The sequence below is a fragment of the Athene cunicularia genome, assembly GCF_003259725.1.
Source record: "Athene cunicularia isolate RWA chromosome 1 unlocalized genomic scaffold, athCun1 chr1_part2, whole genome shotgun sequence".
In the NCBI taxonomy this organism is placed as follows: Eukaryota; Metazoa; Chordata; class Aves; order Strigiformes; family Strigidae; genus Athene; species Athene cunicularia.
Genome location: NW_020799092.1, coordinates 66127594 through 66147348, shown reverse-complemented (window position 1 = coordinate 66147348; position 19755 = coordinate 66127594). Strand labels below are relative to the sequence as shown.

Genomic DNA, 19755 nt, shown 5'->3' with positions numbered 1-19755 from the left:
AGAGCTTTAGACTGAAGATAAATTAGGCCTTCTCTCTTATACTCAGTATCCGGTACAGTGGGTTTTTTAGCTGATGTTTTGCACTGAAGGTTTTCTAAAATCATTGGTTCCATGCAAGATTGATCTGTGTACAGTCTTTACATGAGCTGCCAAGTTGCACACTTAGAAGTGGTTCTGTGGGGCCCTTGAGGAGTCTTGTTCCCAAGCCAGCCCTGTGACCATGCAATGAGAAGGTAATCTGGACTGCTCTGATCTGTTTGGTTTTTGTTTTTTTGTGACATTGACAGTTGCTCTTGTAGCTGGGAAGTGGGAGTACATTTTTATTGCCGATGCTGGTTGGCCTGGCTGTATGCATATATAACTACTATTTTTTTGTCTAGACTGATGTTGCCTGGTTGAGTGGGCCACTGGGGACAGTGGAAGACGACAAACTTGGACCTGTCCCTATGCTGAGTGTCTGTTAGCTCGGTAACAGCAGTACAAAATCATGAGTATTGTTTTCTGCTATAGATAAAAAAACCTGATGCTTCAGGATACCTACTTGTCTTGTGATTTGCTGCCTTGAAGGAGTTGCTTGAGATGCAAATTCCACATGCTTTAGCACTGGCATGGACCTTTAGGTTTTCTAAACCTAAAGGTTATTCTGCCCGCTGCAGCTTTGTGAATACATGTGTTTTGTAGAGAAAAGATTTTGAAGGTCTTTGTTTATCGGTATTAGTGTCAACATCTGTGCCTTCTTGGATTGTGGACAACAGCAAATCTCTAGCAGTTATGCCATTGCTAAATTAAGGTTGGATCACTTGTCCACATAAATGCTGTATTCCCATTTTGCTATGCTAAGGATTACATTAGCCCTGTTAGCTTGGGGATTGCATTTGGGGATTACATTAAACCAGATATCACCTTTATCTTTTTCTAACTAGTCTTAACTAGTATTTCAGTCTTTTTGGGACAGGCAGGTGTATGTAGGATGACAACAAAATAAGACTGAAAATTTTCCAGTTTCTACTCAGAAGAAGAAAAATATGGTTGTCTACAGTTGTGCTCCATTGTGTGAAATTCTTCACTGCTTTTTATCTTTTTGCACTTCACTGTAGATATTTTAAAATACTTTTATTAGAACTGCAGAGTGTTGGCTGACACAATCAAATACATAGTAGGACAGATTTACGCCCGATGGAAACGATTTTATTAAGCAAAGTAACCGCGGAAGGTCATCTCTGCTTACATCAGCAAAACTAAATATGCCCTGCTTCTCAGTTAGGTAATTTTTTATACAGTCTTTAAACAGGTATGCATATAAACACGTTTGCATGTACTCTTCTTTTTGCTTACAGAAGTGAGCTACTAATGAAAACCAAACCATGCTGTGGTGTAACAAGGAAGAAATTCTTTCAGTAGTTGCAGTATTTAAAAGTATCCGTGAAGTCGATCAATACATGTAGCTATATAAATATATTCTGCTAAGTGTTCAGCAAGGAGAAAACAATGAGCTAACAATCTAGATATTCTTTTTTTTTGTGTGAAGAACATGGGCTTGTTTCATTGAGTTGTGCACAGGGAGAGTGGAAAGAGGAGGATTTTTAGTGCTTTTGTTTGTCGTGGTGTTCATTGTCAGTATGTCTGAGTATTCAGAAACATGGTGGCCTCAGATGAAGTTTGCCATAGACACACTTCGGGACATCCCAGCATTTGGCACGACAGCTGAAGCTTATGACATTTTGCTAGTGAAACAATGCATAAATAATTTGGAATAGTCTGTGTGAGTAATGCTTGCTTAGTGTAAATTGTGGGCTGTTGCTGCCTTATTTTACGAATTGTGAGCTAGCTCCATCAGACACCAAAAAAAATTAACAAAAAAAGTTTTTCGACACCACCTACTAGCAAGCTGTGACTTATACAAACCTTTTTATTAGTATCATTGTGAACTGTTTTTAAGAGGAGCAAATAGACAATGCTTCTGTATAAGCCACTGTTCCTTCTGTGCTGCTTATCTTGGTTAACTTTCCCTGGCCTCTTGTTAAATTATGTTATGTTCCACACGGGTGATGTTTTGAGCATGTCTGCTGTGTCTGTTGAGAAGATGCCTCTGCTTCCAGAGAAGATTGCTCTGGAGGCTGGAAACATTCCCTCCCTGTCAGGCTGGGACACTGCACAGGTAGGAGGAACCTGAGACTTGGGTCAAAAGCTTCCTGCCCGGCTGCCATGCTGCACTGGGCTTGCTGACATACATACGTGGTTGTTGACATACCCAGTTGGCTGAACTTTGTGCGTGGCTAACTTAATAGATTTGGTGACAGGCTGCTTGTAAAGTAGCTCCTGTCAAGAGTTTAATATTTTTTCTACCCGTGAACATGTATAAATTTGGGTTGATGGCATTTCTTTAGAAACCTTTTCTTTTGTTTCAGAAACCACAAATGACAGTAACCATGTAAAATGTAGATGAGAAGGGCAAAGGCTTCTGAAGTGTTTGATACATTTTAATGGGATGGAAATGCAAAACGTACAAAAATGGTTTAAGTCAGTTTTGTGACAGCTCCTCAGGTTAAGAAGCCATGTATACCTGAATGATACGTCTTTAAACTAGGCTGTAAAAATACCTTGTTTATGCTTATTTTTGCATTTCTGAGGTTGGAAGGTGTTTTTGATGGAAGTGCACATGCGTTCTTGTGGCTTTGAGCAGTAAGAAAGACATAACAGCCACGACTGGCTTCCACAACAGCTGTCGAAAGAATGGTGATGGGTTGCTTGGAGTGAACATGTAGGAAAATTGCTTTTAATATGTCTGAGAACATCCTGGTGGATGTAAACTTGGAGTTAGCCTGTAGGAAAATTACTTTTAATATGTCTGAGAACATCCTAGTGGTGACTAGACCTGTTGTGTGCGGCAAGTCTGGTCTTTATGAAGTTGTTGGGGGCAGTCTCTTGGTTCACATACACCTCAAATTGCAACTGTATTCAAGGCCTAATATGCAAAACCCAAAACTATTTATTTAAGATAAATGGCCTTTAGTGTCAAGGCTCTTTTAACTTGTGTCATACTTGCAGCTACAAAAATAATGTTTTGGTGCGATTCTGTGGGGCAGCATTGAGGGGATGCTGCATCAGTGTGTGCTGGTCATTTTTGAATGGTACAGGTATACTGGTCATGAACAGCTCTAACATTCATGCTTCCCTGACTTCAATTAAAAAAAAAAATTGAAGGAAAAAAAAAAAAGCACGTTTATGTTTGTCTTCTCCATTGGCTGAAGTTGCTTTTATCTGTTTTAATCAGCTCATGCTTTTAAATGGGTGCAATCTCTAGTTGCATAAACACAATCAAGCCTCAAGTTGGGCATCTTTTGGTGTTACCAATCACACACTTTTTCTGGGTGGAAAGTGTGGTCCCAGAGGAATTTATGCAGCTTGTTTTCTTTGGTGCAGGTTGCAGTTAAGAACCCTACATAGGAATACAGGCTTTTGCATAGTTCTAGGGTCCATTTTCAAGCCTTTTAACTGACCTCTAGTCTGAAGCGTAATTTAGAAACTGTAGGAAAGATAATTCCTCCCCTCTGTCAGTGGTCTTGATGTACTGGCTGGTTCAACATGACCTGATTTTGGAACTGAGCTTCCCAGAGGGTGCTTAAGCCTAAACAATGAATTTTCATCTTCCTGGCCCAAATCTGTCTGAAGTGGCTAATTATAACCTGATTCACAGGTGCAGTAATGAGCTGTCATTAACCTGATGATTTGTAGAGGTCAGGTTCTTCACAGGAAAGGAGTAACAGGCAGATGTCAAGTAAGGCATTGCCAAAAAAATGCAATAAAAAAGCAACAAGAAGGGCCAAAGCCAAACTGTCATGTGCTCCTGATGGAGCCTACGGAGGCTGCTATCCAGAACTGCTTCTTGGTGAATTTTTTTTTAATGTTTTCCCCAAGAAACATGTATAGTAATGATGCTGTGCTGCTTCTGAAGACATATTCCAGCATGTGAAAGGAAGACACAGCCTGAAAACTCTGATGGCTGGTGGTGGGGGGATGCCATCTTGGCTCTGACGCTGGAGCCGTTCAGGTGTGACACTCCCCCATGCCTTCACACAACTGGAGTGGATTGAGTAACTGGCTCCTGCTGGTGTGAACCTGCTTGTGAATGACTACCTCCTTTCTTACTTAAATGTGTCTTCAGCTTCAATGAGACATGGTGACAGTGACAGATTGCAGATGAAAATGCCCACCTGTATGGCTTACGTAACCATCTGATGGAAGAAATATCAGGTGGCTTTTGAAAAGAAGAGTTGCTGCAAATGCAGAAGCCATGTGGAAAAGTCCTGAAGAAGTGTGGAAACAACTGGCTTTGAAAGCAGAAACAATTGAATTTAGCTTTTCCACACTGATAGATGTCCAGTTATAATTTATAAATCAGTAAATTATTTCTAAATGTTCCTTTTAGAAATGAACAAGGATGTGGAAAGCTCATTAAATGAGGGGAGTGCTTAGGAAGGAAAGAAGGTAATTAGTTCTGTAGTTTCTTCATCATACTTGTTGATGTATGCTGATGTTGAGACAGCACACATTAGTAATGGCCTTTTCCATGTGCAGACAGTAGAGTGTGATCTTTCCCAAATGTTCTTTCTAGAGGAACAGCAGGAGACAGAACTGTATACCTGTCTATATTGCTGCAATCTGCTGGGATCCCTCTTTTCACTCTTCCGTTTGCTGACCAGCGTCCCACTTGGTTCCCTTCCTGAGGAGCAAAAGATGAAGGGAACATTTGAAAGCACCTGTATTGTCTGATGAGTGCTAATAAAATTGTACGACCAACATGTTTTTGTTTCAAACAGTAATCTTTTCAATCATACAACTCCATGTTAAGTAAAGCTTGCTGTGACTGGTGTTATGTTGTCAAAGCTGCTTCTTTGTTAATAAATCTTTTTGTAGGATATCTACATGGATAGCTGAAGACTTTTTGGACTGAAGCCTAAAGTATTCTCAAGACAGGTTGGCAGTTGGAAGCTGTGGATAGTGCAAATGTAATTTGAAGCCTTGCACATATGCAGAATGGCAAAAGCAATAGTGTTTTCTAAAATCTGTTCACTTTTAATGGATGAGAATATTATTCTTGACTTATTTTGAAAGCTGAGACCAGTGATGCCTGCTACTTGCCTTATATTTTTAGAACATTTTTAGAGCATTTGTCTCATCTTTTCAGACCATTATTTAAATTTTGCAAGTTTTTAAAAAAAATATTTTTAGAATTAATTGTTATCTGTGTGTTTCAGGAACTTACTAACATTTTGCATAATTCTTGACACCTGTTGCTCTCATTGTGAAGATGAGTGGTGTTTGGCTGTAGTAACAATGACAGAAGTCAAGGTTCATAGATTAAACTGTGGTTTTATTCTGGTATTGTGGTTATCAACTTGGGATATGGAATCCTTTTTCATTTATTACTGTGGGAATAGTCAGGGCTCTGAAGAGTTTTCATGGTAGGCATTGCGATGAATATGAAATAAAAAGGCATAAGTAAAGCAACAAATCTGATACTAAATTATTTGGTAGTTGTAAGATGTAACTGAGCTGTCAGTAACAGGAAATGGATAAACCACACCTCTCCTTCCAGTGGGTGGTATTTCCCTGGATCCTAAGTGCAAAGTGCAGTGAATATTTTGAATCTTGCAAAAGGGCATAAGTTTTGGTTTTTTCCTTGTCATTTTGTATTATCTCAGCTATGGAAACTGTGCAGGTTCCAGTGCTCCCTTTACCAAAAAGGGAAAAAATGAGTCATTTGTAGTATTTCACATTGTTTCGGTTTTGTTTGTAGGATGGAAGAGGTGCCTGCAGCTCAGCAACCTGCAAAGCCACAGATGCAAGCCAATGGAACAGGTAATCTTGGTCAGATCTCTACCAGCAGTTTGTTTTAGTTGTATTTTTTTTTTTTACCCCTTTCTTTTGATCCTTAGAAGATCAAACCTTGCTGGATCCTTAAGCAGCCTTCGGAAGAAGCCTGATATGAAAGACTCTTTTAGCAGCTTCTTACCTCTCTGTACAGGATTCTGCTTTTACTTTTTGTAGTTGACTTTGCATACCTGAGCAAGGAATTTATTGTGTGTTGTAAAGCTTTTAGGAATGTAATGAAACCTGCTGACTGACTTCATCATCCTTGTGTGCCTTGCTGATCCTTGACTTACCAGCAAACAGATGTAATACATGGAAAAGGTGTTCTATTTTGTTGTTAACTGCAAAAGCTCTTTTATGCCATTAACTGTATTACTTCTTCCTTTTTTTGAAAGAAAAGACATCATGGAGAAGGAATAAACTTAAGACTTACTCATTTCTTTGGACACCTAAACTGTTGTCTGCATTTCTTAAGCTTTCTTCCCCACACCTCTTGTTTGAGACTTAGGCTTTTAAATCTGTAGATAAAATTTGAAGTTGCTCCTCCTGTACTCCCATAATGTCAATACTTTCTCTTATGTGAACTACAACCTTTCCAAAGAATAATCTGTTCCTTCTAGACAGTGATTTTCTGAGTCAGGTAAAGCAAAAGGTGATTATTTTGTTCTCACTTGTGCTACCTTGAGGCTTTTACCCTTATATTATTTCCATATACCTAAATATTTATGTTACATTTTTCCACTGCAGCTCACATGCAGAAGTGTGCATCACTTCATTCCTTTGCCATATAAGACTTTACGACTATATATTCCATATATAGAATTGGCATATACAGCATAATTTCTATAGCCTGGCTTTAGAAAAAAGAAGGTGCACATTTTTTATTGTGTGTATATGTATATACACACATTTATATATATATATATATATATATATATATGCATACACATGCACAGTCTTTATGGCCTGTAGATGGCTGGAAGGTGGTAGCAAAAATGTCTCTTGCAGGATCTTTCCCAACATTGGACACTTTTAAGATTCAGCTAGACGGGGTACTGGCTGTCTTGTCCAGACTATGGTTTTACCAAGAAAGGTTGTACTAGATGATCCTTAAAGTCCCTTCCAACCTGGTATTTTATGTTTCTGTGATCTTGCTTAAATTTCCACCTCCCTGCCCTGTGAAATTTGTATGGCTGCAAGGTGGTTGTCCTGCTCTCTGCTCAGGAGTATTTTGCTTTGCACTTACTTTTTTCAAGGTGGACCCTTCAGCAGCGTAGGAGCACTGAGATTTATGTCAGTCTTTTGTTTACAGGAACCTCTTAACCAGAAAATGTTTTTACAGTGTTTGCTAAAAATTCTTGTTTGTTAGGATGCTTAAGTCATCTCTATACTTCTGGTAATAAGATGCTCCCATGTACTGTACTTAGAGCAAAGCATGAGTCACTGTTACTCTTATTTTACCAGCTTAGTGCAGTCAGGGTTTCTGTGCAATGGCAGAAGTAAATTTTATAATGAGTTTCCACAGAGAGTGTTGGTGAAGGACAGGAAAGCTGTGCAAAGTCTGCTTCCCAATGAAGCATGGTGTGTGGGAACAGGGGCAGGCTTTGTGTGAAGATGTATTATGCTGATACTTAGTGTTTCTTTTTTACAGATAAGCGTAGTCACACAGTCTGCTCGAGACTTCAGAAGTGGTTTTGTGACAAATTTGGGGAGTATGTTGAGGACTTCAGGTTTCAGCCAGAAGAGAATACAGTGGAAACAGAAGAGCCACTTAGCGCTAGAAGGTAAGCCTCTAATGTGATAGTGAGAAATTGTGGGCTTTACAAGTTGCTTTTTTTATCTTTTTACAAATGTTTACATGGCTTGAGCAAGTGTTTGCATAACAAGTAATAAAAGTGAAAGCACAGAACCATCTCAGAAGGTTTGTGAAAGATTTGGACAAAACATGAAATTTGAAGTTTATGTGCTGTCTGAGGTAGAATAAGAGTTATATTATTTATAAGCTTCCATCATATGCTTCTTGAAAACTGTGAACAGTCTTAGGCTGGAGAGCTTTTACATTTCAGTTTTTGCTCTGATGCAAGGTAGGCTGTATTAGTTACTAGAAACACATTTCATAACAGGCAAGGATGCAGCTTTGTGCAAAAACATCTAACTGTGAGCAGTATTCTAGGGACCAGATGTACACAACTGCGCACTACTTGCCTATTTAACAAGTTGGTTTTATCCATTATTTTTCAGGTTGACTGAAAATATGAGAAGATTAAGTAAGTACTTAGCAGTATTTTCTCTTCTGGAAGTAAAAAATAGTTCTTAGTAACCCTGTTGGTAGGAGTGCTGCATCTTAAAATAAAGTGTTTAGAAATACTTCTGCCAGTTCATAAGCAGAAATGATTCCAAAATCCCGAATTAGTGTTTGGAGTGCAAAGTAACTTAGAGGAGCAGTGGTAGAATCTTGAATTACATAGGGTATCTCTGAACTAAAAGTGTATGTTAATTAAAATGTGTAAACATGTAATGAATGAGGACAGGATATTTGTTCAATGGCAGAAGTAACAGTGTTCATATACTTATGTCTGAGCTGCTGGTAATTTCCTCGCTAGGCTATTAGCTTATGCTTTCAAAGAAGGAGGGGTTGGATGATGCATACCCCGAGTTTGTCTTGCATTTCTTTCTCTTGGATAGCTGATAAACTATTTTGGAAGGTGGAGGATGCAAAATGATGGGTTAAACAAAGTAGTTAAGCCCTCCAAAAGTTGGTGCAGCAAAGAATTGCTAATTTGGAAAAAAAAAAAAAAAAAAAGAAAAGAAAAAAAAAAGACTGTTGTGTGGTCCAAACTGTCAAATTATTGTAGGGGGGAAGGTGAAGTTGAAATAAGGGTCTGTAATCTCCATGTAAGGTCAGTTTTGTTCTCCTTGTTCTAATACTAGTATTCATTCTAGTTTCATTTGGGAGAAGACTTATGACCTGTTCTCAGTGGTGGATGTTCATTGCCATCAGAATAGCTTAAAAAAAAGCGGTATTAACTTAAGCTTTGAGCGTTTTTTGATTTCCACTTGATGAGCCACAAAATTTAGATCCCTATTGTCCAGGGGTGCCTGACAACCACACAGAACTCTCAGGACCCCCATTGTCACCAGTGGTTTCCAGGTGTTGACCTTCCTAGCAGGTTTGGTGTAGGATGGTGGAGTAGTGCCCAAGTCTGTGGCCTCCTCCAGTGCCTCATGCATGCCCTTTCACACATGCCCCCTTCATCTGCTGCTTTGGTTGTGCTGCTGATGCTCAAGGAAAATCTAGACCTAGTTGTTTAATTACTTCCCATAGGGGAATGTATCAAGGATAGCTGAAATTCAAGCCAAACAAACTAGGACAGCAAGTCGCAGACTCTCTTGACGAAAGTCTTTGAAAATTGTGAGCTATACTGCAAACAAGAATGGGTCCTTTTGGGGCCATCAGCCTTCTTGGGGAGTCATCAGTCTTCTTGGCAGGGAAAGCAAAACCCATATGTTCCAACAGAGAGAGCAAAGGTCGTCTTGCAGCAGTCCTCTCCTGTTTTCTTGTATCTCCCAGCTAGTTTGCCCAAGTGGTAAAAGAGCTTAAAGGAGTAGGAAGGGTAAAAGACAAGTCTTATTTGGGGAGCTGAGGAAGAGCTCCTCTTGCTGTGACTCGCTGACTCTGGGCATCTGAGCGTGGTGGGCCTGACGCCTCTCCCAGCACAGGTTTGTCTCCCATGCAATGACTGCGAGAGCAAAGGTGAGCAGTGGTGGGAGACGAACTTCTTCAGGCAGCAAGGTCCTGTGTCTCTTGGCTAGGAATAGTAAGCAGCAAAGTGCTACAAATGGATAGACTCCTGCAGAAATGTAGCTAAGAGACATCTAGCCTGGTTTTAAACTAGCTTGGTCAGGTAGCAGCAAGTTGTTCCTCAGTGTCTTGGAGTGCAGTGGATGCATCCCCTTGCTTTGCAGTGGGATGAGCTGACTGGTGCGAGGCCTTCAGGGTAGTATGAACAGGGCTTAGAACAAACTGCCATCAGCATCCAGGGTAACCTTATAGAAGGTATTGGGGGGTTTTGTCTATATTTCAGAGTTTAGACATAACCTTTGTCTTGAATAGCAGTTTTTGTCAATGCATACTTAGCTTAGTTGTTCAGTTACATTGATGGGTTTCATTTTTCTTAATTTTCATAAGCCTTTTATCTCTATGTGTTTGAATATTCCTATTAATTTTCTAATTTGATTGTTTGTCATTTTCTGATTTAACTGCCAGCTAATTCTAACAGTTGGGTTTTTTCTGCTTCTATTTAGAGAGAGGTGCCAAACCTGTTACTAATTTTGTGAAGAATCTTTCTGCCTTATCAGACTGGTATTCTATCTACACTTCTGCTATTGCCTTTATTGTAAGTTATTTTATTCCTCCAAAAGTAGTAAGAACTTTTAAAATGTATTATTTACTGAAATTCATTAAAACTGCCATATCTGAGTAGGGGTTATGCTGCAGTTTAAGTCAAATTAAATAGAGTAATTTCATCTAACACAAAATACCACTAGCTGTCAATTCAGATGTATTTGAAAGCCACTTGAATTGTGTATTCTGGGTTTATTGTAGCATAGTTTTGTAACTGTTAAAATAACTTGTAACAATCCAGGCATTGTTCTCTTATTTCTTGTTTCCTGTCTCCCAATCTTGTAATTTGATGGTTACTTCAGCCTCTGCAAAATCTCTTGTTGTCTAGGGCTGAAATGCTGATAGAAGCTGTTTGATAAGAAGCTTTTGTTTACCGACAGTGCTCTTTACCATTTGTTAGGATCGTACTTACTGATGAGAGACAAAACACCTTGATTTGAGTATAATGTGTAAACTTCAAATCTGTGAGCTAAATTTAAGCGTTCCCATACTATGTAAGGGGGCTTGCATGCCACAAAATGACATAACTAGTGAAGTTTTGATTTGTTTTCCTTCTAATTGGTGATTAAATGATCTAAATTCTTCTGGTCACAGTGTATATGAAATAATAGGATATCAAATTAAATTATTATCTGTAGTTGTAGCTGAATGAACCTCTTTGATAAAAAAGTCATATACCTTTTCATTAAATGATCCCTCCCTGTAAGTTATAGAGCCTTATTTATTTAATGCTGTTTTGCATGGCACAGCTGAAGGAGTACTGAGGAGGAGACTTCCCCTTCCTGGTGCCCTGTGTCTGTCTCTCCTGACAAACCCATTCTTCAGATAAAAGCTGAAAGAAGGAATTACAGCTGTTCTTCAGAAACCTCTGGGACCTCAGAGCCAGAGCAAGGCTTCATTTTGCAGTTATTAGTAAAAAACCTAATGTGTAATTATTGAAATTAGTATATAAAGAGTTAATAAAAAGCCTAAGCATGTAGGGCAGTAGTCTCTGTATTTTCAGAAGCTGGGAAGGGGACAGAATACCTTTTGAAGCACTTTGTGTTTCTATTTGTTAGGTAAAATAAGACCTGTTTTCCTACAGTTAAGCTTGGTAAAAATTTGGGATTTAGTTGACCTGAAATAGTTGACCAGCGAGAGTTTATCCTGTTGACCTGTAAGGGGCTAATTGTTATAACTCTTCTACTATACCATTGCTTCACTGATATAGGTGAGGTCATAGACTTTAATGTTTACTGGTTTTTTTTCTATACCTTCATGTAATTGCAGTGTTGAAAATACTCATTCTCTCAAGCAACTGATCACTATTTAAGAGTCATCTCTGGAGTTTTAGTTCAATCTTATAGTTTTGACTTTACATTCATGAATGCAATGCTATTGTCTGTCATGGGATAGTTAAAATTTCTTAACTTTTGTGATCTGAGTTGTGTGGTTCTGAACCCAACAGCACAGTGAGAAATGCTGTTTCATACAACTCACTGTACCCCAGTTTGTAATCCACATCTCTCTTTTTTTCTTTTTTTTCTTCTTAATCTGCAGATTTACATGAATGCTGTATGGCATGGCTGGGCCATTCCTATGTTCTTATTTTTAGCAATTTTGAGGTTGTCCCTAAATTACCTCATAGCCAGGTATTTGCTTAAATACTAGATTATTCTCTTGTAATGCTTTGTTTGAAAGATGTTTTATTATTCTTTCACTGAGTCGTAAACTGTTACCTTTTCTAACATTGTGAGTTAAGTTTAACAAAATAAAATTCAAACTCTTACACCATTAATTTCGTTGCTCAGTTTCTATAATTTTATACTATTCTAAGGAATTGTCTTCATTTCCTGTGACTTGGGTCATCATAAATGGTGCTGCATGTTCTCAGACAAATGCTTCAATGCTTTAAAATTAAAAAATATTTTGCAGTAGTCAGGGTAGTTGGAAAATATCACCTGAAATATTGAACCCTGCTCCTTTTCCCTGGAGAATAATTTTCACCTAAAATTGCAGTTTTGCCTTTTTCAGTGGCCCTTGTCATACTTTATCCAAAGTGTCTTCCATTTGTGTATTTGGTCTCTATTAAAAAATTAAGTCTTTCTTTTATTAAAAACCCACTATTTTCTCTACTGAGAGGCTCTTCTACAAATGCTCTTTTAGCCTGTTAGTGTTTTCCTCCTTAAAATGGTGAAAATGTTGGGGAGGATCTTAAAGTGCATATTTTAAAATAAATTTCTGATTTCTTAATTAATACTTACTGTCTGTCACTCTATTTGAAAATTACCAGTAGCAAATAAACTCCAGAGTAAGTTGATATAATTCTGTTCACATAAAAAAACCAAGAAAAAAATATTCCTGATTATTGACTCTGTGCATACAGTTCCCTTTTGTTGTAAAACCTGCAAGCAGTGATTCTGTGTAGTATCTACCTAGCTAATACAATTTTTAAAAAATGTATATACCTTTAAAGCTGTCTGTGGTTGGCCACTTGTGTTTACTAGGGTCCTTTGTTGATTTGGGGATATTTTATTTTATTTTATTTTATTTTTTAACCCATAAGTGCTTATTGCAAAAAACTACTTTTTAACCTCATACAAATAATCCATGTTGGCAGGTGGAGAAGATGTACTTGCTCTCTTTAACTATTTCCATAACTTCTAGGGGTTGGAGAATACAGTGGAGCATTGTGCCTGAAGTTTCTGAACCCATGGTAGGCCATTGGTTGGTTTGACCTATATGCCTGTGTTAAAGTTGCGTCTTCAAAACTTTCCTCTGTGTTTATGTGGGTAGCTGTAAAAGGAAGGAAGAGTGAGGTGCAAATAAAAACACTACAGCTTTTTTTCTTACTCTTTACATTTAGAAATCTTCACTAGCAGCACTAGGTTTGGGTGTTTCACCATAAAATGTCCCAAACTTGAATGACATTTCTGGAATAGATGTTAATAAGCCAGCTTGGAACAAGTTAGGTCTTGTGGGATCTTTAAGACGACTTGCATTTTGTTTTCTCTGTAACATTTTTGAAATAAATATTTGCATATCCTGCTTTAAGCAGGAAATATTGTAAGTATTAATATAAGATGGGGTTCTTTGAATTTCAAACCTTTTACTAAGTCTAGTGAGGCCTTGCTTCCAGGATAATTTTAAAGTAAAGTTATAGATGTACAGTTTAACAAAAAAAAAAGACGACATTTCTGTGCTAGACCAGAAGTAGGTCATAGACTGAAAGCTATTGCAACCGTGCTGCTCCATAGACTTACTGTGTCTTTCACAGCCTCATATGACTATGTTTGCATATGCCGTGGAAGAAAAACAGTGATAGCTAAAGATAACCAGCAATGAAAGACACAAACAGTAGATCTTAAACAAGGGAGGAACTTGGTGAATTTACAGACTGTTTAAAGCGAGAGGACTATTGCTAAGAATGCTGAAGGGTTGTGATGTTATGAGGAATTTTGTAAAATACCAGTTTTAGCTGAACTGAAAATTTAATAGATTGTCTCTTTCTTGCCCAAGGAACCCCCAAAAGAGGACCTGACAGTGTCTGAAAAGTTTCAGCTTGTACTAGACGTGGCTCAGAAGGCACAGGTACTGTGCTGCTCTGGGACATTTCTGGCTGCTTCCTTAGAACAAGTTGGTTCATAATCTCAGTGGTCAAAGTATTTTGTTATACAGCATCTGAAAGCAAATGCTTAAACAAGCCATGCTTTTCTTGCACAGGGTTCTTTATTTATGAGCAATAGAGCTCTCAACAAGATGCCTGGAGCTTTTGGAATGGTATGATGCTTCAGAGAACTGGTCAGAGTTCTCCAGTCATGGCTCTGAGCAAGATCTCAAGGGGAAAAGAAGCAGCTTCTGACAGTTTTCCTCCTCATATGTGCACATGAGCCTTCCGATAGTGTAGAATCTTACCAATGTGATGTAATATGTGTCCATATCCCAAACCTTCTAGTCACATAACTGATGTAAAAGGCCCTGTTCCTTCAACTGTGTCTTTAGCTGTGTTAATTCAACAGTTTGCACAGCATCTCCGATATCGTCTGCTTTAAATACCACCACCCCCAACAGCCCTGAAATCTGCTGTTTGTATGGGAGAGGGTGAGGGAAGGTTTTCTCCCAACTCCCATCAGTGTGAACTACCTTAGCAGCTGAGTGACTCCACCCTCGCATTGAACCGCAGCCTTGTGCTGTGTCGAAGGATGTGTCACTGCTGAAGGTAGCATACCTTTCTCTTGCACTCATCTCCTTCCTTCTGGTGCATATGTTTATATGAACAACTTTGGAAATTTATTGGGAAAATGAAGTTTACTTCTGTATATACTAATTTGTGAAGTATATAAATGTCTAAAAATGAGTTAAAAAAATCATTTCTGGTTAATGCTTATTAACAACAGAGTAAGGTAACTTTGCTGGTTTCTGTTATGTGGACCAAAAAACCAAAATAATGCAGGACTTCATTTTCATTTTCTTGCTTCCTATGCAGAACCTTTTTGGCAAGATGGCAGATATACTGGAAAAAATTAAAAAGTGAGTTATCTGATGTGAGTCTTTTTCCTCTAAAATGAAAACTTGACCAATGTCTGGAACACTAGTAATAAAATTTTAATTTTTTTCTTTTCAGCTTGTTCATGTGGGTCCAGCCAGAAATAACACAGAAGCTCTACATTACACTATGGGCAGCTTTCATTGCATCCTGCTTTTTGCCCTACAGGATTATTGGGCTTGCAATGGGTAAATGCAATAAATAATTGACCTGTTACAGTCTAGACTTAATGTGTTAAAACTGAGTGTGATCTAAGAGGGAGAATTTTAGAGTTTGAGAAAGAAAACCCTGCATTAATAAATAATGTAGTTTTTAAAAGTGTTTTCATTGTGCTTGGCATTGTTTATCATGTGCATTTCAGAAACCATCTCTGAATAGATAATATAGTAGAAAAATACTGGGTAATGCATGCACTTCTTGAAGAGGCAAAGTTGATAATGAGCTGTTAGCAGAGGTCTTTAGACTGTCAGCACTAAGGTTTCCTGAAATTCCTGTATTGTGGGTGTTTTTCCACTCGTATATCCTTGCAAATTAAATATGTGGGGCCACATGGAAGGCACAAAGATGACAGGGTTGGTAAAAAAAAAAAAGACGGTTAATGGGGCTACTTGTAAAACTTGGAGGATACACTGTACAAAATGAACAGATTACTGTTGGTGAAGTTGCTGATACTTAAACTCTCAACTGGGAATTGGGAAAAGAGGGTTTTTGCTACAGCATGAGACTGTGTTTTCTCATATGAAGCCACATCCTATGGACCCAGAATTCCCTTTTTCTTTTTTTTCATTAAAGTAATGATATGATCAAATGAGCATTACTTCTAGTGGAACTGAACTTCAAACTGTGTTCGCTTGAACAGAAACATAGATTTGCTTGACGTGGCAATTCAATTAGATGTGTGAGGAATTATTTTTTTACTCTGACTCTTAGAGATCTGTTTTGAGAGAGTATTTCAAGCCCTTTTTAATCTGGCAGAATGCAAGGAAATAGATGAGGACATATTGGCCTGGAAGATACTTAATGTAGTACATGAGAACCCTCTGTTGCCATTTAAATTCTTGCAAGGAGCTGCAGAGTTGAATGCTTTGGCATGTTTTCTGTTCTGGAAGTATATAATGTTTTCAGAATGGTTCTGGTACTAAGGAATGTATATTTCAATTATTTTAAAGTTCTTCTGCATAAGAAGCTACATAAGTGGTTTGAAAGAACTGGGGATGGGAGGAAGGAATCTGGGCAGCAGAGGAAAAGAAGGATAATTTCCTCCCTTTGGAAGAAGAATCAAAATATTTAAACCAAGAGAATGGTTTAGTACTGTGATTGAAGATACAGAATTTCATTTCATTCATTGTTAAAACATGATCAAAACAGTGATGTTCTTAATGCTACTTCAACATGTCTTCTAAAGTGACCTTTTTTTCAGGACTCTATGCTGGAATCAAGTTTTTCCTTATTGATTTTATCTTCAAACGATGCCCCAGACTAAGAGCTAAGTATGATACTCCTTATATCATCTGGACAAGTCTCCCAACAGATCCTCAGCTCAAAGAAAGATCTAATGCTACAGTGTCGAGACGGGTAAGGCTAATAAATCTTTTTGTCCTTCTGTTCCAAACATTTGAAAATCAGATCCCTTTATTCCTTTCCCTTTTCCCCAGTGACTAGAGCACATTAAAAGGAAGATTAATTAAATCCTAATAGTCAGCGTTATTTCTTTTTTATTATTTTCATGATCCACAGAGTTTTTATATAGATTCTCTTTTTTTCTAAGAAAGGAATCTATTATCATAATGTGTATATAAATATATGAAACTAAACGCACAAAAAACCCACCATCCATATTCATATAAATTTCTGTAACATACATTCTGGGTGATTTTTATTGTCAAAATTTTCTCTTTCTGTGTTTCTTTTCTCTGTTCTCAGGCATTCTTTTTCAGTGGAAATTCAGCTGCTTGTGTAGATTGCAGAACAGTTAGTTAAAAAAATAAATAAATAAAGGCTTGAGTATAATATCCAGCTTACTAATGGGATAAGCATTAACAGAGGTAATAAAGTAGTTTACAGATTTAGGCATTATGTCTTAAGGTTATTTGTATTAGATGATCTTTTAACATAGTGGTGAAAAATTATTTTTCCCAATGTTGGTACTCCAACAGTAAGTTTTTCTTTTGTTAAAATCTTATAGTTAAATCTTTAAGTGTTGTGTTTTGTGCATCTTTGTAATTTGTTTTGGGGCCTGACATAATAACTGAAGAGCAAGTCATGCTTTTTCATATCTCTGAATTTGTTAATATTTATTAGTCTAAAAATAAAAACAGTTGTAATAAAACTTCAGTTTAATCCTATTCTAACATTTGCTTAAAATGTCACAATATCTAATTGCATTCATGAAGTATCTGAGTACTGTCATAAACTCCCTGGCTAAAATGTGCAGCACTTAGCAATAATTCAGCCTGGGTACACAACTGTAGAGCAAGAGAGATAAATGCATGAATTCTCAGTTGTTAACCTGTGAAGGAGGAGAAGAAATACAGGGTTCTGGGGGTGATGAAGCAATTGGTTGTAAAATAACTGCAGCATGATCTGAGTATTTCAGAAGGACGTAGAAGAGAAAGATGATCTCTGACAGAAAGTGAGTCTTTTTGCTCCTATTTTCCAAGGGACAAGACAGGTGGATGATTGTATGGACGGAGCACCCATAGCCTGTATTTCTCCTGCTTGCAGAAGATGGGCTTATAAGTTTCTGCACCTCTTGAGCTTGCAGGTTATCATTCACATACTGTGGTGGTTATGGTAGCTTCTTACTTGGACTCTCTAATCTGCCTTAGAGGAGGAAAAGCTCTAAATTGCTGAACTTGAATCCATAAACTTAGAGAGTAATTATCCCTTCTGGTTTTTCCTTATGACTTAAGTTTTGACAAGTAGACCAGGCTATTAGTACTACGGTGTCTGACTTGATAGGCTTGGGTTGTCTGTCTAGAAAGGATGTGCAGGACTGAATCATCTGCTTCCAAATGTCTTTGAAAACATTAACTTATTCTCAGTAATTTTAGACAAACTTTCTTACTCCTTGAGAGATTTCTGGCAACCTTATATTATAAAAAATAGTTTATTGTACAAAAAAGGTAAAAAGCAGATAGGTTTTTCATTTCTTTTATAGAAAAGGCAGAGGTGAGAAGCATGTAGTGCCAGCATATGTGTATTTGCTTTGTCTTCCTAGCATTAAATAGCATACAAGACACTGTAAACCTAGACACAATGCAATATTCATTGCCTATACCACCACTCCGACCCTGTGTTCTTAGAGAACAATCCTTACAACAGTGTCTGATGGGTAAAGGTTGTATGTCAAGAGCTGATGACAGATCAAATGAAAAGGAATACCTCCAGATATTCCTACCTCTAGGTTGTTGGTGACATTTTTAGACAGTCAGGACTCTTTCAGCATTCCAAATCCAATCACTTCCAGTTAGATTTAAGACTTATCCATATTGGATGCTAATGCTTTGCTTTTAATAATCGACCATAGGTTGTCTCAAGCCTGGGCAGTTATGGATAAATTGGCTGCTGCTTTTAAGGGTAGATAAAACATTTGCCTGTGTTAGGAAGCACTAGAAGTAAGGGCAGAACTTTCTCACATCTTCAGTCACTGGGTGGGATGTGGTACTAAAGTTTAAACACCTTTTCTTAATCTCTTTTTATTATGTGTAGGTAGGAAGTGGGGTAGCAGAGTGCGGGAGTAATCCTCATTCCAGTGCAAAAAACATTAGACATCTTGCCCCGACCTTTTTACTGTTTTGGGCCATGGAACATCACCTGGTTACATGCCTATGGACCCAAGTAACTTGTCCAAGAAAGCCTTCAAAAAATTGATCTGATCTTTACTTGCACACAGTGTTGGAGAAGCGAATATTTTCCTTGGTTCCAGGGGCTCAGTCATTGCTAAGGGCAATGCAGAAGGGCAATAACTGGAGCAGTAGTGCAGTTATCAACCGTTTGCTTTCCATGTCAACTTTCTTTATTCTTTTCCCCTGAGGCATCATTCTATTACAGTTACCCTAAAAGCTGGATGGTAAATACTCTCTGCTGTGCCTGTTTTGTCAGTCTGGTTTCTAGTCAGCAAATGCAGTGCACATTTTTTCATTTGCTTTGGATTTCTTTTGTTATTGCTAAATCCTGTGAAGTGTTGAGTGCTGCCAACCTATGTGCAAAAAAAAAAAAAAAAAAAAATTGGCCTCCAGCAGCATCGGGCCTTTACAGAAAGGCTTAGTCCTGAGCTTTCATGTTGTCAGTTTGCCAGTTGTTTAACTGCATGTGTATGGTAGGGCTAAGAACGGAGCTGTAAATGCTTTGATGACAAAAGCCAGCCTTTGTAATCATGTGGTGCCTCACCAAGATGAAAAAGGAAATGCAGATGTTCCAGAAGAAACTGTCTGCTGTCCTTCCAGAAGCAAGGCTTGTTTGCTAGGGCAGTCTCCAGTGGTTCAGGAGCTCTGTTTAAAAGTAGATTTTACTCAAATACTTTGGTTTTGAGAACTCCATGCTACCCTTTTCCCCACTCCCAAGGATGCTGACAACCAGTCTGTTTTTATTTCACACGTCAACACTCTCAAAATTTAGTGCAACTTCAAAGCAAAGATCAACGGCTTTAATGCAGCGTGAATAAATTGGTGTGCTCTAACCACTGATAACTTCTTTTTTAAATTGCATTCAATTGTGTGTAGTCTTGGTTTGTGAGCAAGATCTTGCAGTGTCACTCAGTTCATGTTTTATTCTGTGTATTATACTGCTAAATAGACTTCACTTTTTTTCTTTTGTCACTGTCACATTTGTGCTGTTTATTTCTTTTCCTGCTAGCTGTCAGGGCATGAAAAGGTATGGATCCTAGCGTGCAAAACTTCCTTTCAATTTCAGCATTTGTATTCATAATGAGCTTATGCAGTTTTGCGTG

At 38.0% G+C, this 19755-nt stretch overlaps 1 protein-coding gene across 2 annotated transcripts in view; it reads left to right on the top strand.

The window, feature by feature from the left end:
- Nucleotides 1-19755, top strand: part of GRAMD4 (GRAM domain containing 4) — a 53607-nt gene that overhangs the window by 24930 nt on the left and 8922 nt on the right. Inside the window, exons 4-14 of one of the 2 annotated variants that reach the window (XM_026868137.1) lie at nt 5801-5862; nt 7526-7658; nt 8116-8141; nt 10180-10271; nt 11819-11910; nt 12926-12974; nt 13778-13849; nt 14745-14788; nt 14883-14992; nt 16225-16379; nt 19662-19679. In XM_026868137.1, coding sequence (XP_026723938.1) covers nt 5801-5862; nt 7526-7658; nt 8116-8141; nt 10180-10271; nt 11819-11910; nt 12926-12974; nt 13778-13849; nt 14745-14788; nt 14883-14992; nt 16225-16379; nt 19662-19679 — 853 coding nt within the window. The remainder of the gene's footprint in view (nt 1-5800; nt 5863-7525; nt 7659-8115; nt 8142-10179; nt 10272-11818; nt 11911-12925; nt 12975-13777; nt 13850-14744; nt 14789-14882; nt 14993-16224; nt 16380-19661; nt 19680-19755) is intronic. The other variant, XM_026868138.1, reaches the window with a different exon arrangement.